Source organism: Asparagus officinalis, unplaced genomic scaffold (genome assembly GCF_001876935.1).
Source record: "Asparagus officinalis unplaced genomic scaffold, Aspof.V1 AsparagusV1_Un571, whole genome shotgun sequence".
In the NCBI taxonomy this organism is placed as follows: Eukaryota; Viridiplantae; Streptophyta; class Magnoliopsida; order Asparagales; family Asparagaceae; genus Asparagus; species Asparagus officinalis.
The window spans coordinates 33847-50954 of record NW_017972834.1 but is presented as its reverse complement, the minus strand read 5'-3'; the positions used below and the strand labels follow the sequence as shown (position 1 = coordinate 50954).

Here is a 17108-nt window from a genome sequence, read left to right as displayed (position 1 = left end):
TGACTGAATGTGTGCCGGTTTGAGCCCTAACATATGCTAATGAGGTCTCGAAGCAAACAAAGCATCTAAACAAATTCATCGAACTATTAGTTCTGATATGGATAAATTGAGCTGTACGGACTAGACAATCTATTAAGATCAAAACTACTCAAAAAAAATTAATTGAATAATGAGCTAAAGGCTATTTAACTAATTAATTATTCATCTAATAATATTGGGCTCAATCTCATCTTATGTCTCTTTTAGATCAAACCTGATCATTTTCGAATTAAATAGATGTGAATCAATCTTATCAACGAAGCATTGGAGGACTGGCTTCCACCATTTGCACTAGGCTAAAGATACTTTAACGAGAGAATTAAGTTTCAAGTTACTCAATTAATCTAACAAATCATGGCAAGAAGCTTCTAATGCACCTTCTCACGTACTATTGTCCAACCCATTTACCTTCCCCTCTCTTCATCAAGAAAACTTGGTCACACTCATGGCAATTCTTCAAGCGTCCTTCAAATTCTTCCTCCTTGTCTCCTTCGTAGAATCCATTGCTTTTGCAGAGCTTACACCGGACTTCTATGATGAAGTTTGCCCGGAGGCTTTGGACGTTATCAAGGAGATCGTCGAGGAAGCAATCGCCGCTGAGCCAAGGATGGGAGCATCCTTGTTGAGGCTACATTTTCATGATTGCTTTGTAAATGTGAGATTGTTCATCCTTGGTCTATGAAAATCGTATTTCTGACGGAAATTTTCATCTTGAGTGTACTTTTTAGTTAATTTGCTTGCATCGTAGCACTTGTTTATGTGATTTATGTTTGCAGGGCTGTGATGGATCGATTCTGTTGGACGACACTCCGACTTTCACGGGGGAGAAGACTGCGGGCCCCAATAATAACTCTGTTAGGGGTTATGATGTGATTGATCAAATCAAAATGGAGGTTAATACATTTTGCTTGGGGAACGTGGTTTCTTGTGCTGATATTGTAGCCGTTGCTGCTCGGGACTCTGTTTTTGCAGTGAGTCGCTATGCTTTAGCCTAATCGTAATAATAATTAATTAATCAGATGTAATTAAATAATTCGGTATAATGACTGAGTATAATGACTAGGTTGGAAATAGAAAGAATATTTATAAAATAGTTTCACACGTGTCTGTGGTTTGTTCAGATTTGAAAGATGATTTAGGAGAATTGGGTGTTCTCTGATACTTTTTTTTTTTGACGATAAAAACAAGGGATGTACCCTGTTCATTAAATAAAATAAAAGTAGCAAGTATATGTACAAAAAGAAGGATACGAACTGTATCCTTAAATGAAAATTAGTAGATAGAAAAATAGAATTTCCCAGACTAGGGATGTATAACCTTCTTCTCCTAGATATCCATGAAGATGAAGAGAGGTCCTTGACGTCATTCACCGTTGACATAGATATAAAGGAGAACCAAAGCCGACCATACATATAGTATTAGGAAATTAAATTTTCTATAAACTAATTAGAAAAAACCAAAAAGTCTGACTACAAAAGTATTATGAATTATGAAACAACTACTTCCAAATCATGAATACTCGAATTAAGCATGAATACTCGCATGATCTTATTCATTAAATTATCAAGTTTTTATTCACCCACTTATGTTACTAATATTTGGTCTTCCTGATCGATGTCTTTCTCAATGTTTAACCATTTTTCTCTTTTATCTCAAGGCATTATTCTCTAACTTATTTTGAGTCAGATTTTATTTATTAATTTACATAATCATTGTCAAGTAATAATTCAATAAGTTAGACATTTAATAAAAATTTTCATATTATTCAATTTACATTAATAAATCAAATAAATCGAGTCTAGGTATCCGAAGAATATAATTCAAAGATAATTTCACATACAGGTTCAAATTGAAAAAAAAAACAGATTAATTTATAACTCAAATTCGAAGATTTTAAACTAACACAAATATTGCAGCTAGGAGGACCATACTACCAAGTCCTCCTCGGCCGCCGAGACTCCACCACCGCGGGGGTATTACAGTAATTTGGTCCAGATGAGGGGGCTGCTGCATGCTGACCAGGAGCTGTTCAAGGGTGACGGAGGGGACGTGGAGGATTTGGTGCAATTCTATAGTGAAAATGTTGATGAGTTTTGGGGTGATTTTGGTGACGCTATGATTAGGATGGGGAATTTGAGTCCCTTGATGGGTGAGGATGGAGTGATTAGAGAGAATTGCAGGTTGACAAGTTAGTTAATTAGACAAAAAAAAAATGATGGGGCGTTTTAATTTCTTGGTTAGTGGGAGATTAATTAATGTTACGTGTTTGGTTAGTTGCTTGTAATTGCATGGAGAATTTGTTTATTTTTGGTCCTTGGTGTAATTGCATGGGACATATGCCTACTTTTGGATTAGGGTAAAACATGAGAATTTAAGATTTTTTTTTTCCTTTTGTGCAAATATAAAATTTATATAGTCATTGAGTTATTGAAATTTCTAAGCTCAAGTCTAACTCAAAAGTATGATTTATGAGAGGTCTATTTTAAGTGTGCTTCTCGTGGCAAAATATATATGTTATAGAACCTCAAGTTAGACATTGCAGTATTCAGCCAGAATAATGTTATTCAAGGAGGGAAACATTAAGGAGCATCTCCAACAGCTTTCCCATTTCTCAATTTTGGAGAATTTAGTTAGGTTTTTGGCCCAACAGATTCCCCATCTCATTCCCCAAAATAGTATGGAGGAGAAAAAATGGGGAAGCTTCCCCAAATCTGCAGCATTCTGCAAATTTTTGGAGGAAAAAATAGATTCTTCAAAATGGGGAAGCTATTGGAGTTGGTGTAAAAATTAGTTGGAGAATATGACTTTTGCTTTTCTATTTTGAAGAAAATTATGGAGAAGCTGTTGGAGATGCTCTAAGAAATTTTAGTACCATCTACGATTAAGGAGAAAACAGAAAAAAGAAAAAAAAAGGAGGTATTTAGCAATCGAGCGTGGCTCTAAAAAACGTTTAATTTGAACACTTTGGGCTTGAAAGGGATCCAGTACAAGAGGCCCAGTTAAAGCGTACTTCGCAGCCCACGATCTCTACCCGATTAGTTTGACAGAAAACGCACGAAAATGAAAAGCACTAAAAAAACACTTTGAAGCATGAATTTGAGGGTCCATTCTTTCCCTTTGGAAACCACCTGAATAGAGTTATTTACGCTAGCTATCTTATATTTCTAATTTATACATAAACCACCTACAAAATTAGTTTTCGTTTCCCATAAACAACCCGATCCCACGTTCTTTCTAAAATTTCTCTTAGATTCCAATAATGCCCTCAACTTTTAGACATTGATGTGGTTAGATACACGTGAAAATAGGTGAAGACATTGTTGGGATTTCAGATAAATTTTAGCAGCAAAATGAGATCATGTGGTTGTTGAAATGAGAACTAGCTTTATAGATGGTTTAGGTATAAATTAGGAATATAAAGTGGTTTGTGTAAAATAACTCTAAATATAAGGTGGTTTTAAGACAAAACCCTGAATTTTACATTGAAGTTCATGGTTAAATAACAGCAGAATTTAAAATTAGCTTATATGAAATTTGACTAGGAAAACAGGGATCAATTAAGACACGTGATATCAAGTAGTAGTCCACCGTTTGAAATAAAGGAAGGATTTTATTTTTTTACCTAAAAACAAATATTAGCAATAAAAGGCAGAAAGTTACTTAAAAAATAAGGATAGATCCCCCGAATATCATCCCAGCAGCATGTTAAGTAGCGGGTTCGGCACTTGAATAGTCCCACATCGGAAACAAACAACATATTAATACTGTTAAAGTAGCGTGCCGCGACGACACATGTCGAGCAGTGAGGATTTCTTGTGTAAATAGTGATAGAGTGGCTCCATCACGTATGTCTGATCTTCGGACGAGATCTACACATCTGAGCTCACATTTTTTGCTAATATTTATGCGAAGTATCTTTTGTCACTATAATCTATCGAAGAATAATACGGGTTTCATCATCTAACTTGTAAGCCCCACATTAAATTGTGGGTTGTCTCTGAACGTTGCCCTTTCTCGCATTTTGGATAAAACTAGTATAGTGCACGTGTGTTGCACGTGGACATATTAGTTTTATTTTCTAATACTTTACACAATTTATTATTTAATTAATGGAAGAGTTTCATATTGAATGTAATTATAACAACATTTGAATACTTATTTGTAATTTTCTTACAATTTAGATCATATACTTCTTTTAATCTTCTTAAGATTTAAGTTTTGAACAATATAGGGGTTTATTTGTAAAAACTATGAAGTTTTAGTATTTTTCTATAAATATATGAAATTTCAATGGTCTTTGTGAAAATTATGAAGATCCATGATTGTTTGTGAAAAAATTCAGGGTTATTTTGTAAACATTGGCAAATCATGGAATACTCAAAAGATACAATTTTTTTAATCTTAATAATGAATGACATTTAATAACTACTGGTAGTTTTATGTGCAAATTTAGAATATAGTTTTAACAATAGGGAGATTATTATATACTTATTATATAAAAAATTTACCCAAAAGACAAAAATTCTAAGTTTGTTCTTTACTTTTATGTTAAGTGTGTCGTACTATTCCAGTTTATATTAATTATCTTTATTTTTGCTAATCCATTATAACAAAATAAAATTCTCACTTTCCCAGTTTATATTAATTATCTTTATTTTTGCTAATCCATTATAACAAAATAAAATTCTCACTTTCACATTCTCTCTCTTCTATTATCATATAATTAGTATAATCCATTATAACAAAATAAAATTCTCACTTTCACATTCTCTCTCTTCTATTATCATATAATTAGTAACGTGCTACAAAAAATATATCTACTAAGTTCATGGATAATACAATATTTCTCTTAAATCACAATTAAGTACATAGTAATAATTATAGAAATAGGAAAAAAAATTCATTAACCCCCCTCCCCCCAAATTAGACCTCAAACTTTAGCCTCAATCCGAATTCTCCACATTTCCTTGTATCAATCGTATCCTCAATCCGTATATAGCCGTCAGTCTAACAATCACATCAGTATAAAGTATAATCCGAGTAAAGCTCAGTACTTCGTCAGCATAACTTCAATCATCTTCACCCCCTTGTCGTTATCTCTTCTGAAGGGATAATGTTTTCACTGGCGAGCTTGTATCATCCATGTTTTCACTGGCGAGCTTGTATCATCCAAATAATATCATAGTAAAGCCATAGGGTGAGTATGAGATGATGTTAGGGTTGTAAGAGGTGAGTGTAAATCTAAATCATCAAATGAGTGAATTTATATAGGTTGCAAGTAAGGGCTATTATGATAAATAAAAAAACAGGCTCTTTGGATTCCGTAACAGTCAGATGTAATTGCCACTTAAATAAAAACTATAATTAAAAATGTAACTCTCATTTTAAGTATGCATGAATGCATGAACTAATGGCATTTTAAGTTGACAATTTGTTTGCAAATTGAAACGTATATTATTAGTTTGTCATATGTGCGTTTTAAGTGGAGGGGTTACAAAAAATAGAAGTTAATATTAGTGGACAATTAATAGGAGAGTTATATCATTATTAAGAATGTAAGCATGTAAGCATTTTAAGTTGACACTTTGTTTGCAAATTAAAACGTATATTATTAGTTTGTCATATGTGTGTGCATTCAATTCTCAGCTATTATGTCAAATACAACTTACAATCTTAAAAAAAATTTATGATAACATTAATATTGGATTAGTGGAGGGGTTACAATTTATAAAAAATAGAAGTTAATATTAGTGGACAATTAATAGGAGAGTTATGTCATTATTAAGAATGTATGCATGTATATGTATGTGTTTATATGTATGTAAATTTTTTATGATAATATTAATATTGGATTAGTGGAGGGGTTACAAAAAAATATAAGTTAATATTAGTGGACAATTAATAGGAGAGTTATGCCCTTATTAAGAACGTATGCATGTATATGTATGTATTTATATGTATGCAAGTATGTGTTTTATGGATGCATGTATGTGGTTTGAAGGGCATTTTTGAAAGAAATGTTTTAACATACCAACACACTTTTATAATAGTATTAGATATTAGATTATGACTTTTAAAATAAAATTATTTGAGAGTTATGAGTATGCATTTAATTGGGGGTTATGCTAGTATACCATACGTGCGTTGCACGTGATGCATATTAAGAAACTACATGAGTTTAAATATTTGTACACCAAGTAATTTTTTACTCACCAAATTATGAACCCCACATAACTATTTAAAATCTTCTTTGATAAAATTCAAAATTAACAAATGTCTGAATAAAATAACAAATACAAAGAAAAATGAAAGAAGAACATTAATTTTCTATTAAAAACTTAAAACATTAACACTACAGACTTAACGTCAAAGTTAAATGATACCACCACTTGACAAAAACATGCAAGTAATAGATGACTGCAAAAATCAATGAACCTCACATGACAAAAGCATGCAAGTAACATCGAATCAAATTAGCTGTATATTCTTTACTATAAAAATAGGAAATTCTTTTTGGAAAAGTGATCAATAAAGCTAATGCCAACTTGCATGTTGATGGCTTCCCAATTTAAAAAAAGAGCAAATTACCAGAAAAACTTTCATTGTTACATAGGATATGTTTGATTCATAATAATACTTTAAACAAACAAACACTATTTAAAATGTATTTATTAAAATCAACACAGGTGCAATATCCTCGACATAATAGTTTAAATAAACATAATTAAGTGTATTCATCATAATGCTATAAATGATGTATCACTTCTCACTTTCTATTTTAATATTTTTACTATTCATGAACTTTCTTTTGTTCATATCTTTTTTCAGGCTTGTCATACTCTTTCGCTTCAGTGAAATGTCCTTTGAATCTTCATCTCCATCACATTCTATTGGTTCGAAATTTGGGCTGCATATTTCTTGAGCGGTTATTCTTCCTTCAATTCTTTTCTCTTCATCTTTCCTGTTCATTTTTACCAAGAAAATATATTCTTTGTCGCAACAGCTCATCATTTTCTGGTACATAAGTGATAAGTGCTTCTGCATTATATTTATGGTCATTTTTTCTATTTTACTAATTTACTAATTTTATGGAAAAAAAGCTTTTATATATTTGAAATAAATAATGTTATATTACCTTTCCTTCTTCATCAAATGAATCTACATATTCTTCAGCTGAACAACCAATTAGAAACCGAGCTTCATTGAAAAGTGTAACATATGCCTTGTCGATATGATCTTTAACTTCCAATCGCGTAAGGTACCTTGATGTGAAAATTTAATGTTATTTTTATTTTTTATAAATAAAATTAAAAACTTACTTTATTTCCCATTCCGCATCTTCAGTATTGCAATTGTTGCAGTTAGCTATGTTGTCTTCAACAAAAACCTTTCTTTGACAACTCTTGCATGCGGTGTAACAAGGTGATTCTGGATTGATTATTGCTGATATCTCCGCTTTAAAGTAGGTATAAATATTCTAAAAAATAGCAATCAAGTTATAAATTCAAAATTTATTATTATTTATCTTGTTAATATCTTAACCAATATAATAAAATACCTGTTTTGTAGCTGTTGATGATGTGATGATATCACCAAGCATAACCTTCTTAGACCTTCTCATTAGCTTCGATGGGGTCTGTTGCATTAGTTTCTTATAATTTTTCCCCTTCCCTGTCATCCTATATTTAAGACATGTATTATTTTTTTTTTTCAAAATTATATTAGGAAGGATTTTATTTGCATAAGCATTACCATTCTTTAAGAGCGTGTGCTTCAGTAATATTTGGGTCTATCAAAAATATTGTTGCAGGCTTTGATGATAGTTGCGGAACTCCTGTATTCATTATATGGTTACTTTTTGGTTATATAAATTTTTTAAAACAATTAAATTGAAAAGTCTTACCCATATATCTATTTGCAGTAACATTAATTATTGCTATAATTGGTTTTTGTTTTTTCTTGTGTTCGAATACTTGACCTTCTTTCTCTGCATGCTCTCCCTATAATGTTAATACCAATGGATCCATCCTGTGTCAATTAAAAAAATTGTTAAATGGATATGTTAGTATTTTAATATTTGTTATTGAAAAATTATTTCTTATTTAAAAACACTTACTCTTCATTCATTATTGTGATCTCCCTTCTAACTGATGTATTTGTTGTGTACAACGGTCTCACTGAAGTGATGAATCCTAACACATCTGTATAAAGATTAAAAATTTAGTGCTTAAAATTTTAATTTTGTATTACAAATGCTATGTTATCAAAATTAAAAATTTAGCATACCAAAAAATATATTTTCATTATTTATCTTTGTCACCTCTTCGAATCGCTTGAATGAAAATGGTAGGGTACCGATATTGATTTCCTTTTCGGATACTATAAATTTTGTGTTTTGTTCAAAAGTAAGCTCAAAATTCGGATTCACCGATGCATATTTCCTATTTATAGGCCTGACTATACCATTCTTGATGATAATGGTATTGTTGAGATGGATGTATTCCTCAAATGTTGCTATTGTAGCATTGAATAGTGTGGCTTGAATCTTTGTTCCCTGTATTTATTTTTTGTTACTTAAACTTTAAAATAAATTACCAGTTAAGTAAAAGTTTAATGAAATTCAAATGTAATAATAAATATTTCATTTGAAGAGTTGTACTTACCTCTTCGTCAATCAAAATAATCTTTTGAACATGACCTGAACCTTTTGACGATGAGAATTGCTCCAAGGACACTTTTAGTATAAGCACTTTGATTGAGAAAGATTCTTGATATAACTTCAAATCCTTAATGAAGCTGTATTCACCTTTACGTTGTCTTTCAGCAGTCATCTTCCCTGTAACCATAGTAAATATTAGAAATATAAAATAAAGTAATTTTTACAAATTATAATAATGGTATTTATTTTTTTCACCATCTTCTTATTGCAATATTTATTGCTATAAAATAATTAAATTTAATTTTGATATTCTTGTTATTGACATTTATTTAAAATAAATAAGTTAGTCATTTAAATTTTTTTTCTAACCTTTCTCTGGATAGAACTTCTTTGTAGACGATATTTTTGGTGTATGTATATCCTTTCTTTTGTTTTCTTTCGCCTTTAACCAGCACTCTTGTATTGTTTGTTGATAAACCACGAGATAAAGCAACGTATAATTGTCCATATGAAAAAACATGGTGTGGTAAATAAATACCCACTGTGCGAATTGTTTGTCCCTGTGCTTTGTTTATTGTCATTGCGAAGCATAACCTTATAGGAAATTGTTTTCGTTGAAATTTGAAAGGGTAATTTTCATTTTCAGCTGGTGATAATGGTATCCTTGGAATCATGACTTCTTGACCCGCATGATGACTTTTTGTTATTTCTGCTTTAATAACATTTTTATCAAATTCTTTGCAAACCATTCTAGTTTCATTGCAAAGTCCATTTGATGGGTCAAGATTTCTAAGCAACATTATCGGGCAATTCTGCTTCAGCTTTAGCTTGTGCGGTGGAAGACCATTAGGCATCAACTTGTTTAAAAATTCTTCTTGGTAGTAGTTATTTGGACCATCAATAGCCTTGTCAAAACTATGGAAAATAATCTCATCATCAGGAAATTTATCCAAAAGCTTGTCATTGAGCTCATCTACATATTCATTTTTTGTCGTAAGAATAGCTCGTTCTGTCATATATTCAGCTGAATTTGAATTTTGTTCAATTGATGGAAATACTTGGTTTAGCAATTCAACTTCCGATTGTCCATTTTTGCTATCTTCAATCACAATACTTTCAGGAAGTCTAATTAGTTCATCTTTAGTTGTTTTTTCTGTTTCATTTCCGACACGCAGCAAGAATTTACTGATTTCTTCATCATTTTTTGCTCTTATGTTTACTTTTAATGTTATCTTTTCTATCTTTTCCCACAAATAAGACTTTACTAAGCTGGCATTAACTGTTTGACTCCTTGTTCCTCTTGGAATAACTGGCAACACTTGACGAAAATCTCCTCCAAAAACTACTACTTTACCACCAAACAATTCTTTTGTACTCAATAGGTCTTACATTGTACGATCTACACTTTCAATTGCTACTCGTTTTGCCATAGGTGCTTCATCCCAAGTTATTAGTGCTGCTTTTCTAATCAAATGTGCAGTACCTTCCTATTTAGATATATTGCAAACTGTTGTCTCAGTGGCATTAATAGGTATCTTAAACCGTGAATGTGATGTGCGTCCATCAGGTAGTAAAGATGCTGCTACTCTTGAAGTTGCAGTTGCTAGTGCAATCATTCCTTTTGATCTGACATTTGCAAGTATAGTTTTGTACAAGAATGTTTTTCCCGTCCCTCCAGGACCATCTATGAAAAAAAACTCCTCCCTTATTCATATTAACTCTGTTCATTATTATTTCAAAAGCTTTTCTTTGATCTTCATTTAATTTGTACTTACCATCTATATCTTCCTGACAGACTTCAACATCTATCTCATCCTGTATGATTCGTAGATTGAATGATGGATTATCTATTTTATCCTCTTTAAATTTAGGTAAATCAAAATCTTGTATTGTCTTCCCCATGCTCTCCAGGAAATAATTAACTCCCTCTAATGCCCATGCAGTTTGTTCTACATCTGTCGCTATAGATCTTTGAACGAAATCTTCAGACATTGCTGGTCTATATCTATCCCATAATAATCTGACATTTTTTGGTTGACAATAAACCAGAATAGTTGCAAATAATCTTCTTAATGCGTATGGCATCTTGAAATTTACTGATTCATCCAAGCATTCAACTATACTATCGTCGGATTCTAAGAGTCCTCTTTTCTGTGCAGACTCTTTAAAAGTCTTCAGAAGTAATCCATCAACAGTGAGTAGGTCATCCCAAGAAGTAGGACCTTTAACATGATTTAATAAAAGCCTTAAATAATATCTCTCCCCCTCTATAGGATTTGCTGAATTTATTCGTCCAATCACGGCCTTTTTTCCCCTATCATTCCAACATTTCTTTCCTACTACCCACACATAATGTTCAGGAAATTCTTTGTACATCAACATCCTTGCTTTTTAATCTGAAGCATATTTTCTAAAGAATTCTGTAAGCATTGTCTTAGATGTGTGCTCTCACGTCATAATATTTCGAAGATCTTCATTATTCCAATAATAAACATTTTGCTTATTTGGAAGATGTAATTGGAGGTTAATAACAGGGGGTTGTATATCATTCATCTTAAATTCAAAAATCCGCCAAATTGCTTCTTGTGCTGATACCCATCTCGCTTCTTGGTATTGTTTGATCTCATCTACTGGATGTGTTGCCTCATTTGATGCAATGCACACAGCTGCTTTGTCATGCCCTTTGTATATATATTTATAAAGATATTTTACAGCTTTAAGTCCAGAGCATACTTCAACATTGACATGATAATTATACCTACTTAATAGGTAAGGATTGTATGGAACAAGCCATTGATTGTCTAAATTTGTGTTACGTACAAAAATTTTCTTTCCATCATTCCTTCGCATATATATTGGATAGCCATCACCCCCTAAACTTGTCTTTGAACAAAAAGGACGTGGGTAGTGATATTTATATTTTCCATCAACCATGCATGGACTTGTTTTCCTCAACGATCCACAAGGGCTATGAACCATATATATGTTTTACCACCTTCACATGCAACATTGGAAATAGTGATTGATCTGGTAATTCTGCCGATATAAATTTATCAAAATGATCTGGGCTCATTAGCTTATATTCATGTTTCAAAATTAATAATATATGAGCATGTGGAAGTCCCCTTTTCTGAAATTCAATGACATACACACGTGCAGCTACTTTACCAAATACTTCTTTCTTAAATAGCTGGTCTTTAAGATCCTCTATTTTCCGTCTAAAAACTCTAGAAGGAAGATCTGGTCTATCCTGTGCTGATTTTCCATTTAGAAGCTCATTTCTTATTTCATCCCAATCTGGATTACATGTTATTGTAATGAAGAGATCCGGTTTACCATATCTTTGAACAAGAGCCATAGCGTCCATATAACGACGCCTCATATCTCTTGGTCCTCTAATGAAAGATGGTGGTAAAACAACTCTATGTCCAACTTGATCTCCACGTGTTTCCCCAGCAGTAACACTATCAACAATTCCTTGATACAATTCTGCTCTTATATTCGATTGTTGTTTTCTAAAGAAATCAAGTCGCGTTGTCTCTAACTTCACATACATGTCCACAACAAACTGTTAAAATAATCGTCCAGCAAGTAGCAGAATTGATTTTATTGGATTCCAAATTTGAAGCTTGTAGCAATAATACTCCCTACAAGAAACATATTGCCCTCCTTGTCTTTCGATATCTGTTATAAGCTTAAAATTTTTTAGAAATTGATAAGATATGATATATTTTACTTATGAGATTAAAATTTGGCGTTGGTTTTACCTTGTGATTCCTCCTCATTAAGCTGTCTAGCTAAATCCAATGTCTGAATTTTTTCGGTCATATTTAATTGTATTCTTTCATTCCGACCTTTGTAGATAAACTGTTGCCACCCACTTTCACCATTTGGAAATAAAATTGGATATTGTAGAGGATCATAACAACTATAATAATGTTTGACTTGATGCCTTTGTCCAGAGTGCTCTTGTATTATAATCTCTCTATTTAACGGTTCATTTGGATTGTATCCTTCTATCCAAATTGCTGCCACTTGCTCTGCTGTTGGAGAGTTATAAATCCTTTGATTAAGATTTGTGTTCTTAGATATATAGATTTGTAATTCTCTCAACGTTGGTACATCTTTAAGCCTCCGTAGAATTTTCGCATAAGGATTGTCTTCTAGGATTTTCATTATAGTCTTCATTGTATTTTCTGATAATTTCCCTTCTTGTAAAACATTCATCCTATTTTGCAATTCATTATCCGTGTCATAAAAATATAACTGGAAGAAGTGAGGTCTATCATTTTGTGGTATCAATCCAGGCAAACTATGGTAAATCTGACCTTGTGCTCTAAAAGTGTATATTCCATCCCTTGACGATGCCAAGTTTTTATCAATTGCTACCCCAAATGAGGTGAATGAGAAAACACTATTGTATGCTCTAATGTTTTTCCTAAACTCAACACCCTCATTACAATCCGATGTTAGCAAGTTATATAATTCATCTGGGATACAAGGTTCCACAAGAACTGTTTCTTTATTATTACAGCAAAAAGATGGACTCTCATATTCAAATTTCATTGCTCCACAATAGATGCAACTTGCTATCTTTCCAAGCTGGTGTAGTTCTAAACAAGACGGCCTTGATATATTTGTTCCTATACAATTATAATATGTTATTAGTTAATTTTGTATATTGTAGAAACTTAAATTATTATATTTATAAACTTATCAAAGCTCACCGTTGCATTCAACTTGGTAATTTGATGCTCGTTCTAGCTAACGTGCACTTCTTTTCATTGATTGATCTTCTGCATTTGGACTACTATCCATAGTCCTCTTTAATCTCTTATTTCGACACATCCTTCTAATATAAGCTTCTCTTTCCTTATTAGTTAACGCATTGTAGTAATTTTTCCTCTTCATTTTCTTCGATGCTATTGATAAATTTTTATGAATATAATAGAATTATTTGTTATTGATTATCTGGAGGATGCATTAGAAAAATTAAATTTGTTCGACTAACCTTCATTTGGTTCCATTTGTTTTTCCAATTGTTTTTCACACAAACTTGTGAGAATATGATTTGAACTGCAAAAAAATTAAACATTAATTTATTTTTCATATTAATCTAGTACATACATATAATAAACTTAAAATTTAAATTTTAAATGTTTTGAATTCATTTATTATGTGTGAAATTTCATAATGTAGTTAAATTCAATTAGTTAACATAGTAATTGCACACTAATAAAACTAATGTTATAATTAATATAAATGTAGTTAAATTCAATTAGTTAACATAGTAATTGCACACTAATAAAACTAATGTTATAATTAATATATGAAGTATATAAAGCATTACTTTTGAAAAGGAAATGTACCTTGTTTTCCTTGCTGTAATTGTTGTTTGATCTTAATCTTGCATTCTGACAAAAATATCAAAAATAAAAAGTTAGTACAACCATATATGAAATTAAATTTCTTTGGTTTAATTATTATTACGAGGCATATTGTTGTTCGACGTCAAATATCTTGCAGTCCATTATCCCATACTTTATTAATATCTGCTGAATCTTAAATGTTGTGTAATTTTGGTTATTAAAAAGTCAACCATGGAAGCATATCAGAAAGTAAATCCTATCCTAGGTTGTGGAAACCCGTAGGAAATGATAGTTTGTATGGGGAAGGATGTCAACAATGACTGATAAACATCCATTTATTTAACATTAATTTACGTAAGGTTTTAATATGATACTCAATGTTGGTTTTAATAATAAAACATAAGGGATGGATAGTATCATACAATAACGTGTTTCACTTGAATAAAATAATCAAGTAAGATGAATTGATAAGCTGCTTTATTGTCATATGATATTGGGCTAGAAATAAAATATTCCACTTGAATAAAATAATTAAGTAAAGTGGAAAGGATGAGCTGCGCCTTAAGTAAGTAACATCAACATAAATATGAATATGAATATATTCTAAATGTAAATGATCCACATCCCTCATATAATAGTACATAATAGTACAGACTCTCATAGTAATGACATATTTTAGTTCATACATTTACTCATATAATTTCACTAAATGAGTCATTTTCATTGTTACAATTCTCGTTTTAAAATGCTAATGAAGATATTGAAATATATAATTCAAAGAAGGCATAATTTCATTATGAATGGATGGGATCGATTCAAGTAATTAATAGTAGTAAACAACTATTTATTTTACATTAATTTACAGAAGGTTTTCTGCTTTGATGATATCTGGTGAAGCTGTTGCAAGTACAAACTATATAAAGTATTATTTTTGTAAAGGAAATGTACCTTATTTTCCTTGTTGTAGTTGTTGGTTGTTTTTAATCTTGAGACCTAGCTTTATACCTAGATAAAAAAAAAATTAAAAGTTAGTATTATATTTTATGCATTTGTTCAATGTATCAATTGTTCAATTTTATATTAAAGACCTACAAAAGGTCATAACATTTCATACATAAAGAAACCTTGTGAAGCTCTAAAGATGAACTAATAACTTTGAAAACCATATCTTATCATAATCGTAATCATAAATCATAAATCATAATTGTCTAAAATTGAAGTATCATTAATACTTCACACAAATCCATATCATTCATAAACCTGATGGTAAAGAAATATAAAGAGGTAAACATAAGTTTTTTCACATAACTTAAGCTAATTAAAACAACTGAAATTTATAAAATATTCCAACAACATGATTCAAAAACTCATAGACCTTGATTTATTTTATTGACTTGACATTTATTTTTCTAATACTTGTCTCAACTCATTTTTTCTTCTCCTGACGAAATTTCCATATAGCTACTAGAATTTCCATAGCTTTAGCAAACAATTTATCTGCTTCTTCTTCATCTTTGATTTTAACAGCAAAAGGGACATTAACTTCAGGAGTAGCAGGAGCATCTTCGCTAGGTACATAATCTGGATCTGAATTTTCAACCTTCACTTTTTTGTTAACTTCAAAAGAGCTCTCATCATCATCATGATCATAATACTCTTCAATGGAAGGTTCTTCTTCATCATCATTTGATGAAATTTCTATAATTTCATTGTCATTAACAAACTTTTTAAATTCATAATGTTTAGGAACTGATTTCCGGGCAGTGCGTTTCAACAACATCTGTTATGAAACCATGAAAGGAATATTAATATAACTAAGTCTTGACATTATAGAGATCATATTGGCTGCCACAAATACTATAATAACATGATAAAGCAAGGAATTATTGTTAAATGGAAGGTTCATGTAAATTTCAATCAAAATATAACTTTGTTGTACACAGTCATCCCTACATTAAAAAGAAAGTAACTTCTAATATCAGTAGGAATGGAGTCAAATACCAAGTTGGGGGATATTTAGCCCCACCTCAGTAGATTAATTTGGTATTTGACTCCACTCCTACGGATATAGTGTGGAATCCTAGTGCATATATTCAGTATGTTGTTGCTGCAAGGTAGAATTCTGAACTGGGCACCATTGGGCATGTTTTTACTTGACTGCGTATTTTTTGAGTTCTAAGATGCCAGATAATTTCTCTAGGTATTCAAACATATTTGTCACTGCTCTGAGGCCTGAGAAACTTAAAACTCTATTTGAGTTTGTCTGCAAAGGATTGAATTCGTTGGCGTTTTGAGTTAAATTGATGGAAGTAAAGATTAGATATAAATTAGGGAAGTTTTCTTGACAAAATATTAATTAGGAAAGTTAAAAGGTTGAAAATCTACAAATCTGCCAAGTGCAAACGCCACAACCAGAGGCTCTCGTTTTAGTAATATATATAGAAATAGATAGATAGACAGATAGATAAATAGATATAGATGGTAGAGTTGAAAATTCAAGAATCTGAAATTTTTCAAGGAATCCATATCCAAAGGAAAAATATTTCTTTAACTTAATTAAGAAACGACCACTGAAGACTGCAGCAAAAACTTGAGTATATCCACAACGGTGTCCAAACAACACTCTGATAGAGTAAGATAAGGCCCTTCGATTCATGAAATGTTTACCAGTAGCCAAGAGGATATTAAAAATATAAAGAGGGAAGGAGGAAAATGTGAAATTGCAAAGAACAACTTGTACTTGTTGAATACGTAAGAGGAAAGCACAAAGAACATGCATAGCTTTACAACATCCTAAATTTTAAGCAGAGACAGATGATAAAAAAGGGAAAGCACAAAGAACATGCATAGCTTTACAACATCCTAAATTTTAAGCAGAGACAGATGATAAAAAAGGCAAAAAGAACAATCTGAAAGATAGAATTAAGAAGAAAGGAAAATTAAGGGAAATAACCATTGTTGGTGTTTAATGATTCATGCAACTAAGGAACCTTGGAGCATTTGTTCAGGCAGATGGTACTTTGAGTTATGATCAATGATCA

General features: G+C 31.3%; 1 protein-coding gene and 1 long non-coding RNA gene across 2 annotated transcripts; one reads left to right on the top strand and one right to left on the bottom strand.

The window, feature by feature from the left end:
* Window positions 1-482: 482 nt before the first annotated feature.
* On the top strand, window positions 483-2429 carry LOC109827945 (cationic peroxidase 1-like). The gene is given in 4 exon segments (XM_020394973.1): window positions 483-694; window positions 816-1010; window positions 1956-2011; window positions 2013-2429. Coding segments are annotated over 4 exon segments (681 nt in total). The 5' UTR covers window positions 483-484; the 3' UTR covers window positions 2233-2429.
* A 6016-nt stretch (window positions 2430-8445) lies between these two features.
* On the bottom strand, window positions 8446-15099 carry LOC109827943. Its single transcript, XR_002243543.1, has 4 exons — window positions 15016-15099; window positions 14068-14112; window positions 8703-8875; window positions 8446-8593 (listed from the first exon to the last, which is right to left on the bottom strand). It is a non-coding gene; the product is annotated as an uncharacterized LOC109827943 (long non-coding RNA).
* Window positions 15100-17108: the final 2009 nt, after the last annotated feature.